Source organism: Phocoena phocoena, chromosome 13 (assembly GCF_963924675.1).
Source record: "Phocoena phocoena chromosome 13, mPhoPho1.1, whole genome shotgun sequence".
Classification (NCBI taxonomy): domain Eukaryota; kingdom Metazoa; phylum Chordata; class Mammalia; order Artiodactyla; family Phocoenidae; genus Phocoena; species Phocoena phocoena.
In genome coordinates, this window is record NC_089231.1 from 59,722,371 (window position 1) to 59,740,485 (window position 18,115).

Here is an 18,115-nt window from a genome sequence, read left to right on the forward strand (position 1 = left end):
AACCCAGGGGCAGCTCTTATAACCACCACCCAGTGGATGCTGGATAGTCAGTCCCCACCGACCATTAGCATCATTGCCTGCCTGCACAGGCCAGTGTCTGTGACAAGAGGCAGCTTGAGAAGACTTTCACCCCCCTCATCCCCATTCTTCATCACCCCAGGCCACCTCCAAATAAATATACAAACTAAGTACAAAGAGTACACTCCCTGTTGAAGGCAGCTTCAAGCCAAGTCCTCCAGCCCCCAGGCTGACCCCCTGTGGCCCCCTGTTCTGAAATTCTGGAGCTGCCGCTGTTGTGGGCCTCCTGCAGAAATTCTTCTTCGATGGCTTCAGATCTGTTGCCTAAGAAAGATATTGGGGTCAGGGTCTAATTTATGTATTAATGGTTAGCCTATCATCACTAACCATCACTAGTCAGAATGGGCGTCACCACCAAGATCATCTTCAACTCTCAAGACCCTGCACTTAGGACAGATTATTTCGCCACCCTAGGCAGGCACTGGCTGTGGTCTGTGTGTCCAGCAGAATGTTGTCAGAGGTGGAGAAGGTTTAAATCTACCTCCCACCCCCATGAATGTACACTGTCTGTGGGCTGGACCAGACTAGGATGCACGTGAACTAATAGGACAATGTAAATGACTAAGGGAAAAGCCTTTGGGGGCAAAAGAGAGGAATTTAGGATTGGGAGCTAGAAGACACAGTTCACAGTCTGTTTCACCATGTATTAGCCAAGTGACCATGGGAAAGTCATGAACCTTCTCAATGTCCCAGTTTCCTAAAAAGCCAGCTGTTGTGGAAATGAACTTAAACGCCACATAAAAACATCACTGATTGTTGTTACCTTTGAAAAGTCACATCTTTCTTCTCTGTTACTCCTTACCCTTCCTCAGCTTAGTGGACTCAGTAGGTCATTTAAAATGGAAAAACAAAAGCAGCATTTGGAAGTCTCGGGTTGGAAATGATGAACTTGTGGATAATTGCAGGCGCTGCGTTGCTCCCTAATTGTCAGCAGGATTCTGCACAGCGACCCGCTCATCACGGACTGACCATGGGCTCTATTTCTGGAGAGTTTGCCTTTATTCCTGATAAATCCCAGAGGGGGTGGATTTTCCAGCTCTCACCTGCCTCCACCTCACCTGTTGGGCTCTTTCAGTGTTTCTTCCATCAGCTTGTGTTGTTTTTGTGCTTTTGTAGGGACAATGTCAGAAAGATGTCCTGTGCCCAGGCAGCTCTGTCCAGTCTCCTGATCTTACCCCTCAGCTGCCATGGCATTCTGAAGGCTTTCCCCACACACATGTTGTCTTTTTTTATGTATTTTTAAAGTAAAAATTGTCTGTATTTAAGGTGTACGACATGATGCTTGATACAGATAAATAGCGAAATGATTACGATAGCCAAGCTAATGAAAGTACCTTCCCCTCACGTAGTTGTCATTTTTTATGTGTGGTGAGAGCACCCGAAATCTACTCTCCTAGCAAGTTTCTGGATTCAATACAGTATAATTAACCATCGTCATCATGGTGCACATTCAATCTCGAGACTTAGTCATCCTATGTAACTGCCACTTCATACCCTTTGACCAACACCCCCCATTTTACCCCTCCCCCACGCACGCTCCTTGTAACCACCCTTCCACTCTCTGCTTCTATGAGTTTGACTTTTTTTAGATTCCATGTACAAATGAGATCATGCAGTGTTTTTCTTTCTGTGTCTGGTTTATTTCACTCAGCATAAGGTCCTAAAAGTTCATCCATGTCGTTGCAAATGGTTACCTTTTCCTCCAGTTTTCTGTTGCTTTCTAAAATCCCTCTAGAACTGTCTGTGGTTGTTTATATAATTGTCTATAACGGTCTATGCTGACGTATTCTGAGACATCAACCACTTAGGCCACCTACCGAACAATTATTAATGCTCTTAAACTAGGGTGTGCAAATCCTTAGATGCCACCAGTAGCTAACTAGCGGGAGTTTGATACCACATATGGCTTGCAGAAATACCACTACTGCCGGCTGGCTTCAATACCAGAACTGCCCTGATGCCAGCCCATGCCAAGTCTGGTGTTAGAACTCACAGCCTGAGTGCTGTTTCTCTAGGGGGGCCCCAATCCAGCATGAGCTCCCCAGTAGGGTCTGATGAAGCCACTGCAGTGCTAAGCACCCCTCTGAGAATCACCATTTGGAGCTGCTTCATTTGAGACTGTACGTCTTTAGTTATGGCAGCGAAAATGGATCTTCGATATCGTTAAAATTGTAGAAGGATTTCAGGAATAAACATACTTATCTAAATCACCCTAATGTATACACTCATACTGGTTGTTTCTTTAAAGGCATGGAGAAAAGTATTACATCTCCCTTCCCCACTAAGAAATTCTGCAATTGTGGAAAAATCAGTTTCCCTGACTGGGAAGCCCGCTTCAGGGAGTCTAGGCTTTGGGAATGGCACCACTAACTACGATGAGGAACTGGGGGATTCAATGAACAATGAACATGTCCTAGAGATTCTTGTTAGTGCCTTTCAGAGAACATAAGAAGTGCTTTAATGATCACATTCGTAGTTTTGCAACAGTGTTTGCATATAAAATGGTTTTAATGGTGCTTAAAAACTGTTTATTGGCTGTTGTTCTTAAGTAAGGTGAACTTTTCCCTCAGTTACACGATAAATTTGCTGAGCTAGCCCTTTCCAAATGTAAACAAATACCCCGTCCACTATTAACAGACACACACACACACACACACACACACAAGCGTAGCCCCCCCCCCACGATAGTCTCAGCAGTTCTTAATTGTAATTAACAATTACAATTGAGAGAATAAGATGCAAGTCAGACAAAAAGAATGAAACTCTGCCATTTGCAACCCATGGTTAGACCTAGAGGGTATTACACTAAGTGAGATAAGTCAGACAGAGAAAGGAAAATGCTGTATGCTACCACTTACATGTGGAATCTAAAAAATAAAACAAACAAATGAGTATAACAAAACAGAAACAGACTCACAGATACAGAGAACAACTAGTGGTTACTAGTGGGGAGAGGGAAAGGGGGAGGGAATTGAGAGGTACAAACTACTATGTATAAGATAAATAAACTACAAGGATATCATGTACAGCACAGGGAATATAGGCAGTATTTTATAATAACCTTAAATGGAGTATAATCTATAAAAATATTGAATCACTATCACTATTTTATATACCTGAAACTAATATAATATTGTAAATCAACTATACTTCCACTGAATAGGTAGATGTTAGATAGTTAGATAGATAGGTAGGTAGGTAGGTAGGTAGATACATAGGTAGGTAGATAGATAGATACATAGAAGATAGATAGATGATAGATAGATAGATGCAAACCAGGGCCTGACGCAGCTGAGGAAGGGAGCCCGGTCCAGGCAGAGGCCCTGAGGCAGGGACAGCCAGCCCGGGTCAGCGTGGCGTCGGGGACAGTAAGGACCTCGTGTAGCTGGAGCAGAGGGGGCACCATCCAGGGGAGAGGCTGGAATTGTGAAGACCCTGGGGGACGGCAGTGAGCCAACACAGACTCAGCCCCTGCACTTGGGAAGTTGACATCTCCTTTGAGAGGAAGAGAGACTTGATTATACAAATAAATGAAATAAAAATGAAGTGAAAGTCAAGGGCCATAAGGAGAGGAGCGCAGTCCGGCAAGAGCCTGTACGTGGGAGCTGACTGATTCCGGAGGATGTGGAATGAAGACAGCTGACCCAGGGACTAGAGCAGGGGTGTGCAGACATGCGGGAACCCATAGTTTGAGGAGGGGAAGGAAGGCAGGGTGGCCAGAGCTGGGAGAGGTGGAAGGGGGAGGGGGGCCTGAGAGAGAAGGGGGTGGGAACCAGGCCTGCAGGGCCTTCTGGGGCAGATTCAGTGTCTTAGTCTTTATTATAAGAACAAGGGACACCTCATTAAAGGGTTGGGAGGGAGGGTTAATCTAATTTACATTTGGAAAGATTAGTCTAACTGCAGTAAAGAGTAAATCAGAAGAGGACCCTAGCTAAAAGATTCTCTCTTGGCCCAGGTGACAAGTGATGGTAATGTGTACTAGAAAATAACAGATGGATTCAAGGAAGACACAGGGTCAGAGGTGACTCCTGTGTTTCTGACTTGGGTGGATAGAGGATGGACGGCGGACAGACAGATGGAAGGATGGGCTGTTTATGAGATGGGTAACACTGGAAGGGAACCAGACTTGGAGCTCAGGGGTATCAGTGAGGTCGGCGGTAGCAGGGAAAGCTTGTGAGTTGAATCCGGGGATATACTGAGACGCCTTTGAAACATTCAGATGGGATGTCAAGTAGGCACTTATGTGGATGGCTCTGGAACCCAAAAGAAATGTAAATTTGTGAATCTCGGGGCACATCAGTGGTGGTCGTGATGTTCTCTGTGGAGGGAGCATGGAGGGCGTCAAGGGCCTAGCACCCAGCCTGGAGGGGCTTTAAAAATGAGAAATACTGGGGCTTCCCTGGTGGCGCAGTGGTTGAGAGTCCGCCTGCCATTGCAGGGGACACGGGTTAGTGCCCCGGTCCAGGAGGATCCCACATGCCGCGGAGCGGCTGGGCCGTGAGCCATGGCCGCTGAGCCTGCGCGTCCGGAGCCTGTGCTCGGCAACGGGAGAGGTCACAACAGTGAGAGGCCCGCGTACCGCAAAAAAAATAAAAATGAAAAGAGAAATACTGAGACAAAACCTCTTAGCATGTGCAAAGGAGCACATGACATGGAGGCGAGGGCCACGCAGGGCGTCCTGCCGGGGCGTCTAGTACAAAGAAGACAGTGATGTAACAAGGTGAGCAGCAGCCGTGAAACTGCCAAGAGCTGCTTGGAATGACTAGGGGAGGGGCGAGGGGGTACGGCCTTGACCATGAGGACCCACGACTCTTACATGAAGGGAGGCCCTTCTGAGGTCTGGTGTCCGTCTGGACTCAGGGTGCCCGTGCTTAGTGAGGCAACTAAGAAGACAGTGTGAGCTGTGACCCGGTCTGTCCCACCCAAGTCTTCTCACCAACTACCCTGTCTCCGTGGCCCGGGCTGAGGGCTGCAGGTCCCCAGGACTTTGTCTTAAAGCAAGGTGCTTCTTTCTGCTAACTGAGCAACCGTGTCACTTCTGAGGGATGTACTACTGTCATGATCCAGGTTAGGTATAAAGGCAGGCGAAGGCAGGAGAGAGGGGGACGGGCTGAGTGTAGGGGCAAGATGCCCTGGGAGAGGGAGCTTCCTGCATCAAAACTCCGGCAGACGAGAGCAAGACAGAAACATATCCCACAGTGTGTACAGGAAAGAAAAGGGTAAATTCTAGAAAAATCAGGCAAAATAAAATAAGAGGGGATCTGCCAGGAATCTGAAAATAAAGAATAGGCGTCTCTGACAAAGGATCCAGGTAAAAAAGTCAGAAACAAGGCAGGACTAAGAAGTTGGCGACACAAAACCAGCAGCAGGAGTGAAGCTTAACACAGAGCCAGCCAGCGCTCAACTGAAAGCTCCTTCTTGCTTCTTGCTCAGAAGCTGCATGGCTGGGCCTGAGCCCACCCTCCATCCCCACCCCCGTGGGCAGCGGTAGGGACCCCAGGCTGGAGCAGTGGGGAGAGGTGCAGGACGCCCAACACTTCCTGTCGGTTACCTTGGCCCCTCTGCCTCTTGTACCTTGAAACCAGTGCAGACCAGCCCTTGGCAAGATGTAACCACAGGAATAGCAAGACTGTTATTTGAAGCAATCAATTATAATTAAAATTAATTTTGAGTCTCCTGTCGGTGGACAAATGTTACATACATCACTGTGATTCCAGTTTGCCTTAAATATGTCATCAATATTCAGCAGAAAGGGAGAATTGGTTAGAGATGAAAGATTATCAGTGACAGACTCCATTTCTGCCGCTATAATAATATCTAATCACTTACAGTTTCCGACTGCAAGGCTGTGACCCAGATCCATCGTGTTTAATGTGAAAATGATGTTAAAACATTTGAAGCTATGTAGATGTATTTTAAACATAACGTTATTTGATAAAAAGGGCATAAATAACATGTTTCAGGGACTGAGGGACCTGCTTTAAATCTCTAATTACCCCACCTCTAATGTGTGAAGACAGTCATACACACACACACACACACACACACACACACACAATGCATGCATATATACACACACGTAAATACATATATACAAACATACATACATGTACACATATATACGCATATACATACATATATACACACCATAAATACATACATATATACACACATACATATACACACAGAGACATATTTATACACACATACTTATGTACATACATATACACACACATGTAAATACATGCTTATATAAATACATGCATGCACGTGCATATATGTATACATATGTGCATATGTATATACACACACCATAAACGTGTATGCACACATGCATAAATACACACATGCAGACATACGTTTGGAAAAGTCCCAGCCGATTATAACTTCTCAGCATTAAGCAATGGTTTGTTATGACCAGGTCTTTATGGGCCTGTTTCTTAACCAAAAATATGATTTTTGCCCTATTTCATGTAGTAAGGGCTTCTTTGAAAGAAATTGGAGGAATAGCAATGTATCTTTAATGCAGATTGAGTTTCTCAAAATGACAGAGTTTATTGCCCTCCTGGATGGGGTAGCATTGAGTTGTGATTATTATATAAACATTAATTGAGGTTTGATCATATTCCATTCATCCATGGCTAAATAGGTTTCTTTTTCCAATTATAAAAACAATTCATGCACATTAAAGGAAATGTATGCAGTAAAGAAAAGAGGGGGATTGTCCAGGACCACACCACACAAATCAAACCCTGCTAACATTTTACTTCTGTTTCCTTCAAATCTCTTTTCTCTATGCCTTGAAGTTGTTGGCTTTATTTTGTAAAATAAAAATCGATTTATTGTTTTCTTTCTGATTCCTAAGACAGTATAAACTATGTAGACAATTAAAGTGGTACATAAAATCATAAATGGAAAAGTCAGTATCCCTCCAGATTTTGCCACCCAGCAGAAGCCCCATCCCTTCAGTTGCCCACCATGCCTTCCTAGACACATATCCAAATGCGTTTGATTATTTCATATAAACAGACTCTTAGGAGACTTGCTGCTTTGTAACCTGCTCTCCTTCACTTACAGTATGTCACAGAGATCTTTCCAAGTAAAGAAATTAAAGGTCTAGTAACCCTTTGTAATGATCGTTTCAGGTTCCATTGTTTTATAAGATCACTGTTGATCAGTTCCCTGCTGAAATCATTGAATGATTTAAACTGGGTGGGGAGAAAATAAATTGTGTTTTAGGAAAGTAGCTCTCAGCATGGATTCACTGGAAAGGGGGCAGTCTGTAGGCAAAGATGAAACCGTTCAGGTGAGAAAAATTGTCAGGTCATGAAGTCACAGCAGTAATGATACAGGTGCCAGCTCACCTTTACTTAGTTCTAACTATGTACCAGACGCTAATGCGTGACTTGTATTAACTCAGTCCTCACAAAAATGCTGCAAGGTAGGCACTCTTTTATTTCCATTTTACAGTGGTAGAAACTGAGGCACGGAGGTTAAATAACTTGTCCAAGGTCACACAACTGGAAAGTGACAGAATTAGGATCAAACCCAGGGATTTTTACTCCAAAGCCTGTGATCTTAACCTCTGTACAACACTGTACAGAATCAGGGATGGAAAACAAAAGCTGCTGAGTGGATGCCAGGGGAATCAGATGAAGGAGTTGTTGAGAAGTATTCGGCCTATTTCCAGACCTTTTCCTGTTTCCTCTTTAAAACTAGCTAAACTCATCTTCCCCAAAAAGTGGGCGCGTGGAGTTTTCAGTTCCACTCTGCTCTGCTGGTCCCCAAACAAGCCTACTGTGAATTGCCGAACTCCAGCAAGGGTGTTGCTTTTATTCATAGAAGAGAGTAATTTCCTTTTTTATTGTATTTTATTCCTTCTTTTTAGTTGATTTTCAGTGTTTCAGGTGTATGGCAAAGTGATTCAATTTTATGTATATATAAAACTGAATATATATAAATAGGTTATTACAAGATATTGAACATAGTTCCCTGTGCTATACAGTAGGTCCTTGTTGTCTATTTTATATATAGTAGTGTGTATCTGTTAATCCCCAACTCCTAATTTATCCCTCCTCCTCCCCTTTCCCCTTTGGTAACCCATAAGTTTGTTTTTACCTCTGTGAGTCTATTCCTTTTTGTAAATAAGTTCATTTGTATCATTTTTTCAGATTCCACATACAAGCAATATTACATATTTGTCTTTCTCTGTCCGGCTTACTTCACTTAGTATGATAATCTCAAGGTCCATCCATGTTGCTGCAAATGGCATTATTTCATTCTTTTTTATGGCTGAGTAATAGTCCAGTGTGTGTGTGTGTGTGTGTGTGTGTGTGTGTATCTCCCACATCTTCTTAAGATCGAACTGTTCTATGTTCTTGAGAGAGAACTGTCCTATGTTGACATGTATTATCTCACTTGGTCTCCTCAACGTTCCTATGAAGGAACCACCGTCACCCCCGTTTACAGATGAAGCTCAGCAGATTCAGATTTTGTCTAAGCTCACAATTGGTGGGATGAGTAGAGCCAGCATCTGAATCAGGGTCTCTGAGTACCAAAGCCCTGTTATTTTCATGTACTACCCAATGTGAACATGAAATGGCTTTGGAATAACCAAGAAAACACACCCATCCTAGGAGAGAAACAGGGACGACAGTTTATAACTCCAGAGTCAGGTCCAGTCAGCCTTACCCAGCTGTGTCTCCAAGAAACACCAAGTCCCTGCAGTCTTGACCGCTTGGTTTTCGTGGTCAGTAACTGACCTATTGTTAACCACAAATCCCACTGGATTTCCCAACCTTCATACCTGAGCAATCTAGTTCTCCAAGCTTCTTCCTCCTTTTGACCCAGTTGCTGGACTCTGGCCGACTTCCAGCTGGTCGGCCTCCAAAGCCAACTGGGAGGACAGGGTTAAGCCAGTGGGCAGCTGGCGTTTCTGTGGATCCTTTGCCTGAGTGACCCCATATGTGCTTCAGGCCAGAAACATCCGCTGGGCATCTCCCTATAGTCATTTGATACTATTCAGCCCCAACAGAAGGCACTGAGCTTTTCTAAAAGAATGGTTGGTACATATTAGTCTTCTTAATTGGCATCAGATTCAAGGTGAATCAGATTTCAAGAAAATATGGCAGTGAGCCTCCATGTACTGCTTTATTTGCCTCCAACAATCTATATTTATTGCTTTTATAGTCACCTGAGATGAGGGCTTGATGTGAAAGAGGATGTCTGAGAATCCAGTTTCTGTTGCCAAGTCGTTCTCAGGTATCCGAGCAGCAGCTTGGAGTAGACTCTTGTGGCTGGAGGGGCGGATTCTCTTACTACTTTTGCTTTTACTTTCACTGGCTCAGCGTGGAGGAGGATGATACTTTCCTATTAATTTCACTGCTGTTTAGGACGGATGGTTTTCCCAACAGCCCACTGGGAGGCAGAGGATTAACTTGATAAGTGCTAACATCCCACCCAAGAAGGGCAGTTGTGTGAGGACCAGCCCCCCCATTTCATGGCTGAGTAATATTCCACTGTACATATGTACCACATCTTCTTTATCCATTTTCCTCCCAAGGGCATTTAGGTTGCTTCCAAGTCTAGGCCCTTGGAAACAGGGCAGCACTAAACGTTGGGGTGCATGTGTCTTGTTGATGGATGCTTTTCCCAAGATATACGCCCACAAGTGGAATTGCCATATCCTCTGTAGCTCTAATTTTTAGATCTTTAAGGAAACCCCATACTCTTCTCTCTGTGGGCTCAGCTCCTGCCCCCGTGTTCTCCTTCCTACCCGAGGGGGAGCCCACTCTCCCTGCTGAAATATCTGCCTGCCTGTCTCAACTGACGCTAACTCATCAGTGCTCACACTTGTGTCGTCACAGAAAGAAAGAACACCTCGTAGGCCTCATCTCAATAATTCCCAAACATACCTACTCAGCACACTTTATAAAGTATGGCAGTTGTCCTCAAGGAGCAGGCCATATAGTCACTGCCTCTCCTTCATCGTGGAAGGGAACGAGCCCCTCTCAGGAGGAGACCAGCAGAAGGGACCCCACGGGCTATGAGACAGCAGGTCCTCGAGGTGCCCTTCCCACCTTGAAAGTACTGCTTCCTAGGAGCCCAGGGCTCGAGTGGAATGTGAGGAGGTATCCTACAAGGAGGCGTGGAGAAAGTGGGCTCTTCGTTTTTTTTAATTTTGGTAACACACACACAACATAGAACTTAGCATCTTAACCATTCTTAAGTGTACCGTTCAGTGACATTAGGTTTCTTCTGCACCCATGAAACAAGAGCTCACTCTTCCCCACCATCCCAGCGCTTGCCAACCACTATCCCACTTGCTGCTTCCACGGATTTGACCACTCCAGATGCTTCACATAAGTGGGATCATACAGTATTTGCCCTTTTGTGTCTGGCTTATTTCACCGAGCGTATTATTCTCAAGGTGGACTCTTATATTTTTAAAGTGTGAAATATAGGTACAGAAAAGGGTATAATACATCCATATATGGGTTAATACATTGTTGTAAAGCAAACACTCGTAAAAGCACTAACCAAGTCCACAACCGGACCGTGGCCGGCACCCAGGGAAGCCCCGGTGAGCCTCGCCTGAACACAACTTGCCCTTCTTCCGCCATATTCATTAGGCTAGAGAAGAGGTCATCCTTGGTGCCCATAGCTGTGTGTTGGGCAGCATCGCTGCTGGGCTGTGAGAGGAGCCCTGCGGGTGGGCACTGTGACCCTCATGAAGGACCCTTGTGGGGATGTTCGGAGTGGACACTACGTGGTCTCTGACCACAAGGGGTCATACATAGTATTGTAGAATCAGCTTTAAAATACAGAAAGAGCATACAAATAAAGAGAAATAAAAACAATCCAGTCTACATAGGAAATAGGCTTCATATGTGTCTTACAGGTTTCTATGTCATGCGGGAAGTGGAGCAATTAAATTTGGAGAAATAATATGTAAGTGAGTGGTGTCCTTAGGGGGTCAGTAGTTCCAGTAAGAGCCAGTTTTCCATTTCTTTGTAAATTCATTCCATGCCATATCCTGATTTAGATTATCTACTTCTCTGTCTGTATCTATAAACCTGCATAGATTGATCTGTCTATATCTATTTATCTGTCTAGATAACTAGATCTGGTGATAGACCTGCTGGTAAATTCTCCTTGAACCAGTTGTAACATCTTCCTGCTTCCTTCATTAACTAAATAAAAATCTTTGACATTTGTTGCTCTTAAAAAAGAAATGGAGAAATAGCAGTGAAGTTAAAAAGAAAAAACAGCTCTGTGGGGGGTTAGCTGATTGACTAGTAGAAGGTGTTGGGGAAATTCTTTATTTCAAAGGCTCTGTTGATGGGAGAGGAGAGTGCAGCCTCGTCTGAGATCGAAGTCCCTTATGAGAACATTCCAGAACCACTTGAGAGGCCCAGTGGTGGTAGATCGCGGGGACCTGGTGGCATTCTTCCTGAGGTTCTCAGGGATATAAAGCATGAAAGAGGAGGGATTCTGACAAGGAGCACAACAGATCCTGAGGTAGCCTTGCGTCTAAAGATTAGGAGGCTCGAATGTGGTGCCTGCCTTTTAAAGCACAGCCCAGGGAAAGTCAGGGAGAACAGGGAGTGAACCTAACCTCCTTCAGAGGAGCCGACTGAAAGCCCAGTGTGTGCAGAAGAGCCGTGGTTCGATTCTGTTGTAGCATCTTTCATTTGGGAAGCTCAAATGGCTTTACCCGCAGAGCCGCTTCGAGCTCCCTCTGCGGTAGCCGTGTGTGCACTGGCTCTGCCAGCACGTGCGAAAGTGGTGACAATCCACACGTCCCAGCGCCCCAAGAACCCACCCCCCCACGACACGGGCAAACTCTGGACAGGGGCCTCTGGTGTTAGGCAAAATGGATTCTAGGAAACTAGTTCTTGGAGCAGGTCACCACGGGGAAAATTCCTGCCTGCCCGTGGGTCCCGGGTTGCTCTTGTCGGTTCGGGCAGCCAGTGTAAAGATGGTGAGAAGCAAAGCACGAGTGTGTGTCACCCAGCACGTGGTGATAACAACAGCTGGCATTATCCATCACTCGCTGTACACCGGGCTCTCTGCTCATCTCTTCCTGTGTGTTATGTTCACGCTCACCGTAACCCCATGGGGAGGCACTGTGAATCCCCATTTTGCAGCTCAGGAAAGGAAAGCCCAGAGAGATGAAGCAACTCGCCGAAATCACAAGTGAGGGGTTCCAACCGGCACCCCTGACCCCAGAGCCCACACGCGGGACCTCTGCCCGCACATGTTCTCCCTGAGCAGAGCAGGGAGACACGGCTCCCTCCAGGCTTCGCCCGTGTCCCACCCACTTTATCCCCACTCTCCGGGTAAATGTACTGAGCCCAGGCTAATCGTAAGGCACAGACAGGAAACGATATGACCATCTGTCCGGAACTGGAGTGAGAAGCCCCATCAATGAAGGAGAGTTAGAAGCTCGACACGGATCTCCCTCTAGCCCCACTGTTGGACACAGAACATTCCTCCAAGGAGGGCTGAACCAGAGGGATCAGCTGAAACGCTGGCTCTCACTCAGCACGTCAAGCCAAGGAACGGGTTCAGATCGACAGTTCGTCCAGTGACCTTGGGTCAGACGGTCTGTCACCTGCAGGCTCCCTGGCTCTTGCCTCAGTCTGGGGGTATCATTTCTCACCCACTAACCCAAATGAAATGTCGGCAGTTTAGAGGCAGGAGCTCCCACTGCCCTGCATCAGGGGAAGAGTGGTTTGCAAAGTGCTCTCCCCAGACCACCTCTCAGAGACCACACTCCTTCCCCCTCAGAGCAGCTGGCCTTTATCTGCCAAATATTGGGTTTGGGTGTAAGCTTTCATTGGAAGAAAGGGCTCCTCTGCTTCAAAGAACATTCATTTAGGAAAACAATTTTTAAAGGATGTATTTAAAAAAAAAAAAAAGTTCACTTTTGACTCATTTAAAAGATATTTGGGGGAAATTCTGCAATGTTCCAGACTCTGATATAGGGGTCAGGGGTAGGACAGTGAGCAAAACAGGAAAATCCATGCCCTTATAGAGGTTTTAGCACTTTCCTTTTTATAATTTAGATTTCAAGGAAATTATTGAGATGTCTCAGTAGCATTTATGGAGAAAATTTTCCATTCAGAAAAAATGTTTACTGTAGCTAGTTGGACCGCCATCATGACCCCTATACAGTACTTGGTGTGTGTCAGCAGTCTGTGTTTTTGTTTAATTATTTAAACAGCCCAGTGTGAGGCAGGCGCTGTCATCCCTCCTTCAGGTGAGTGGCCGAGGCTTGGTGGTGTAGCTGAGTGGCCTGGGGTCACGTGGCTGATGGGGACAGACTTGCTCCACCAGCCGATGCCCTCAGGGCAGGGGGAGAGAACTCTGGGTCAATGACTGAGGTTAGAACCATGTCCACATCTCCTGGGAGGCTGGGCCGTGGTTTATAACCATCATTTGTCAAGGTGGATGTCACAGGCAACCTTCAGAATCTCAGGGCTCACATGTGATTTAGTGAAGTTGTTGAACTTCCAGTCCAAGAAATCAAGAAATCAAGAAATCATTCCACTGTGATTCACAGGACTCTAGGTCAAAGTTTAAAACCTCTGCCAATGCTTCACATCTGTAAATGATCAAAGAATAAGTTAATGAGATTTCCTGTAAAACGCAAAGGATTATAAAAACCCTTCCCTGTCTTAAGAGCAAGAATGTAGGCGTGTAGTATTTAATTCTTCGTTTATCTTTAAAGCAGTGTGGATGTGGAATACCTCTCTGTAATGTGCTAAACATGGTGGGGCTCTGAGCAGCCTGACAGATAGCTCTTGTTAATTGCTGTTTTTTTTTTTTTCCTTTTGCAGATGATCATTCCCGGGTGAGGCTGCAGACCATAGAAGGAGACAACAACTCAGACTATATCAATGGAAATTATATCGATGTATGTATCTTGAAACTGTCAGTAAACCCGTGTGTTCTGACACATAGCACCCCGTGTGTCTGCTCTAAGATGCGTGGACACAGGCTGGTCCAACCCTGGGAGCAAACACATGCCCTGTCCCATACACGCAGAACTTGATGGTGGAGACATGTCAGCCTCGGGCTGGTGAGCTCCCCGTGACGTTCCCTGCCTCCTTTGCCATCCCACGCTTCTGTGGACTAAGAAAATGGTATTCCCATTTTTTTGTCAACAGCTTGGATTATTTGACACTTAAAAAAGTCTGCTTGCATATTAATAGGACAAAACTCTCTAATTCCTAATTTGATGATTTACCATCTCTTGTCATCACAGCACTTTCAAGTTGCCTTCAAAGTCATCTGCAGCTGTTAGCCGGGACCTCTGATGCGTGCAAGACGTGTCATTAAATATGTAGGCTGCTTAATTATTGAAGCCTGCTCCTTTGTTCATTCTGCATCATGTTAACTTAATGTCTTCCATTAGAATAAATTCTTTGGGAGACAGCATGTTTTCACTTGAAAGAATGAATGAAATCAAAAGTGTAGACTGAAAATCAAGGGAAAGTTGCTGTTACCTCCAAGGCCCAAGTTTACATTAAACAGATCTCAGTTTCCAAGGCATCCTCTGTGCTTGGACTTCATACTGTTTCTTAATCCATCAGTACTTCCTTGCACAAGTTTTATTCAGATATGTGGATTGCTTTCTTGTCTTGGTTGAGTATTACTAAAAATACTAGCATTACAATCTCTAAGAGTTATCTAAAAATGACTACAAGAATGTTATGTGTAGTGCTTCTTGGGAGGGTTTGGCATTTGGGGGTTATAGATTTGAGGGCTGACGGAGGATTATTTGAAGACTAATTCGTATCTCAGTCTTCAAACAAAGACCCCTAGACCCTACATTTGATAATGACCAAAAACATATCCAATGCAAGGTAGAAGTTTTTATTAAAGCAAAGTTTCCTCCAAACGCACATTACACTTATTACTTTATGTGGGAACTATTTAGGGAGTGCCTCACAGGAGTACTCAGAGGTACCCAAGACCTTGTACCTTCTCCCTGAGGCCTCACAACTTAGGAGCTGAAGTAAGAAACGTCTTCACTCTGACACTCGTTCCCTGGGGAGAGTCCAAGAGAACCCTGTTCACACCACAGTCCCAGCTCCCACAGCCCTCTGGGTCCTTGAGCAGAGGGACAGTGTCCGGGTCCTGCTGTACCCCTGCCCCTGACACAGGCCTCAGATGCTGTTAAGTCCTCAGCATCTGCTAAACCACCCTCTGAGGAGTGGCTCTGATCAGATCAGGCTTTGTCCTGGAGGCCATTTGAACTAAGCTGTAAAGAATGGCTGGGTAGAGACACAGAGGAGGGAGGACCTAAAAGTAATGAAAATGCCAGATTCATTTGTTCTCGTTTTAACAGAGAAAAGAGAATTCAGGGCCCCTTTTCACTTAGTCAGTGAGATTTTATTGAGCACCTATTACAGGTCAGTAACTGTTTGAGGCACTGGTGTTGTAACTGTGCACAGTTCAAGCCAAAACCAAAAAGAAAGCTCTGACATAACGGACCTGATGATCTAACCAGGAGGAAGAGCCCACAAATGAAACAAGTCGGTTAAGTCTCTCTGGTGTCGTAGTCGGTAGGAGAAACACAGTGGCGGTGGAGTGTCAACTCCACCGAGAAAGTGGGGGTCTGGGCCGGGGGGATATCTGGGGGCTGAGCCTCCAGGCCGAGAGGCAGCCCAGGAAAAGGCCTGGCTGTGGAGCATGCCCGGCAGCTGTGGAGGAGTGAGGGATCTGGAAGCCAGGAGGAGGACGAACTGTAGGTCGGCGGGGGGGTCAAAGCGAGGAGGCCCGCTAGGTGGCTGAGGGTGGCCTGGCCCGGGGCAGGCGGCCAGAGGGAGGGAGGCGGGAGGATCCTGGGTCTGGGCTGAGGTGGAGGCTGGGGAAGGAGGGGCCCTCATGCCTTCAGGAGGTGGGGTCACTGTTACCTGCACAGGACTGTGGTGGAGCGGACTCAGAGTGGGGAGGAAATGAGGAGCTGGGTTTATATGCGTTCAACTTTAAATGTGCGTCAGACGTCTGAGGGGAGGTGAGTCGGCACTGGTTCGCCCCAGGGTTTCAGGGCAGAGGCGCGGCAGGAGGTGAGGATGCAGGGCTCCCAGGACACCGGGTGCCGACGGCCATGAGGCTGGAGGAGCTCGTCAGGGGAGTAGACAGAGGAGAGTCCAGACACAGGGCGTCCCAGCATCGCCACCAGGGAAAGCAGGAGGGGATGAAGGAATGAAGAGCGGGATCTGCGGCCAGGCAGGGAGAAAGCCAGAGCGTCACATCCGGAGGCCAACGAAGAAGGCATTTCGGGGGTTCAGTTGTGTTCATGCTGCTGGCAGGTCAAGTAGGGGAGGCCTGGGAACTGCCATTGTGCTCGGCATCAGAGGTCTCCGTGGACCGTGCCAGCCCCCATCTCCCAGCACCTTGCAGACTGACACATACGGTGCTGAGTCCCACCAGGTCTTGCTGCGTGGAGCTTACCAGCTGGCAGGAAATGACTGATCATCTGAATAACCCTCCTTAATATCTGTCATGACTCTATGTCAGACACCTGCAGCAGGCCAGTTGTACAAAAGAATGTGTTTGCTTTGGTTGTTCACTCTTGTAGACTTGCTTTTAAGGGCAAAAAGATGTAACAGATATGCATCTAAGTGGTCTGAGAAATTGGTATTTCCTCTCCAAGTATCTTTATTCTCTTTTTCAGCTGGCTTTGGGCATAGTATTTTGGGTCATCTCAGGGGACAGAAAGGGGAAGTATTAAGGTCCGTGGTGATATTATATGTTACCTGTGTGTCATTTTCTCTAAATTGGCTTTATCTTTCCCAGATATCGATCCCGTGATGTCCCTTGTTTCCTTCTTGCTTTGGTCCCAGTTTTCATCTTTCCCCCTTCTAGTAGGGTCATGATAAAAGGAAGGGGTCTGGCAGAACTTCTACCTCTTTAAATTCCTGGTCCTTGCTACAGCATCATGTCTTGGTATTAGCGGTGTTTAAAAATGGTGTTTGGTATTACTATTGATATAACTGCCTATATTGATGTAACAGGATATGCGTTAAAGCTTTGTCACATTGCCAATAACATCCCAAACACAGATGAAATCCTGTTGCACATTTCTAGCCGGCTTACACTTTAATCAGAGTTGTGGTCATGTTATTTCAGAAAATCCATAAGTTGTTAGTGTTTTCTGCTCATCCATCATCTCGTAGCCTGTGTGTGATTAAGTTACTCACCCAATCCCCGCCGTGCAGGCATCAGGACTGTTATATTTGATGCACCTTGGCTTATTAAGAGGTGCTCAGTGGTCCCAGGTCTGGTCATGTAACTTTCAAACGATGCAGCTATTGGTATTTGTAGGTGCATCATTTTGGCAAACTTAGCATGTGATTTCTATGCTGCTTATTGATTTTTCAGTTTGTCAAATATTCTTTCTCATTTATTTTTAGGGTTATCATCGACCCAATCATTATATTGCTACGCAAGGTAAGTTGATTCCAGCTTTGATGTCTTTCTCTGGTTGTTTGCCCGCTCTGTCATTTCACACCCAGCCCACCCTCCCTAGGAGCTCTGTCGCACAGTGCTGTAGCCCCGACGATTGCAGTGTTAGCCATCAACACATGCACCCTGGTTTCCCATCAGAGGTCCTGATGATGTAATCATTCGGTTAGAACTTCATGTTGAGATCATTAGAAGAAATGTATTCATCAGTTAATTATTGAATTAACTCTGTCTGCCTTAGCAATTAATCTGACATTTGCAAAAATTGATATATAGATATTCCTTGAATAAATAGGTACTGGATAAAGACCTGAGCTGGTCACTGCTGGGAATGCAAGCCGAATCCAGCAAGCACCCGTCTCACATTGGTGTGGGTCAGTGGAGAGGACATTTGCACATGCAGTATCACTTAAAACCTTGTGTGCAAGGTACAGATAACAGGTTAGGGAAACTCGGACAAGAAAGAGGTGGGATGATTCAAAAACAGCTTTGTGGCAGAGGTGAGCTTGCGGGGAGAAAACATCTAATTGAGAGAGACATCACGAGCAAAGATCTG

At 45.8% G+C, this 18,115-nt stretch overlaps 1 protein-coding gene across 1 annotated transcript in view; it reads left to right on the plus strand.

Annotated features, from left to right (window-relative positions):
* Nucleotides 1-18,115, plus strand: part of PTPRM (protein tyrosine phosphatase receptor type M) — a 570,916-nt gene that overhangs the window by 471,178 nt on the left and 81,623 nt on the right. Inside the window, exons 21-22 of the mRNA XM_065889474.1 lie at nt 13,923-13,999; nt 17,508-17,544. Coding sequence (XP_065745546.1) covers nt 13,923-13,999; nt 17,508-17,544 — 114 coding nt within the window. The remainder of the gene's footprint in view (nt 1-13,922; nt 14,000-17,507; nt 17,545-18,115) is intronic.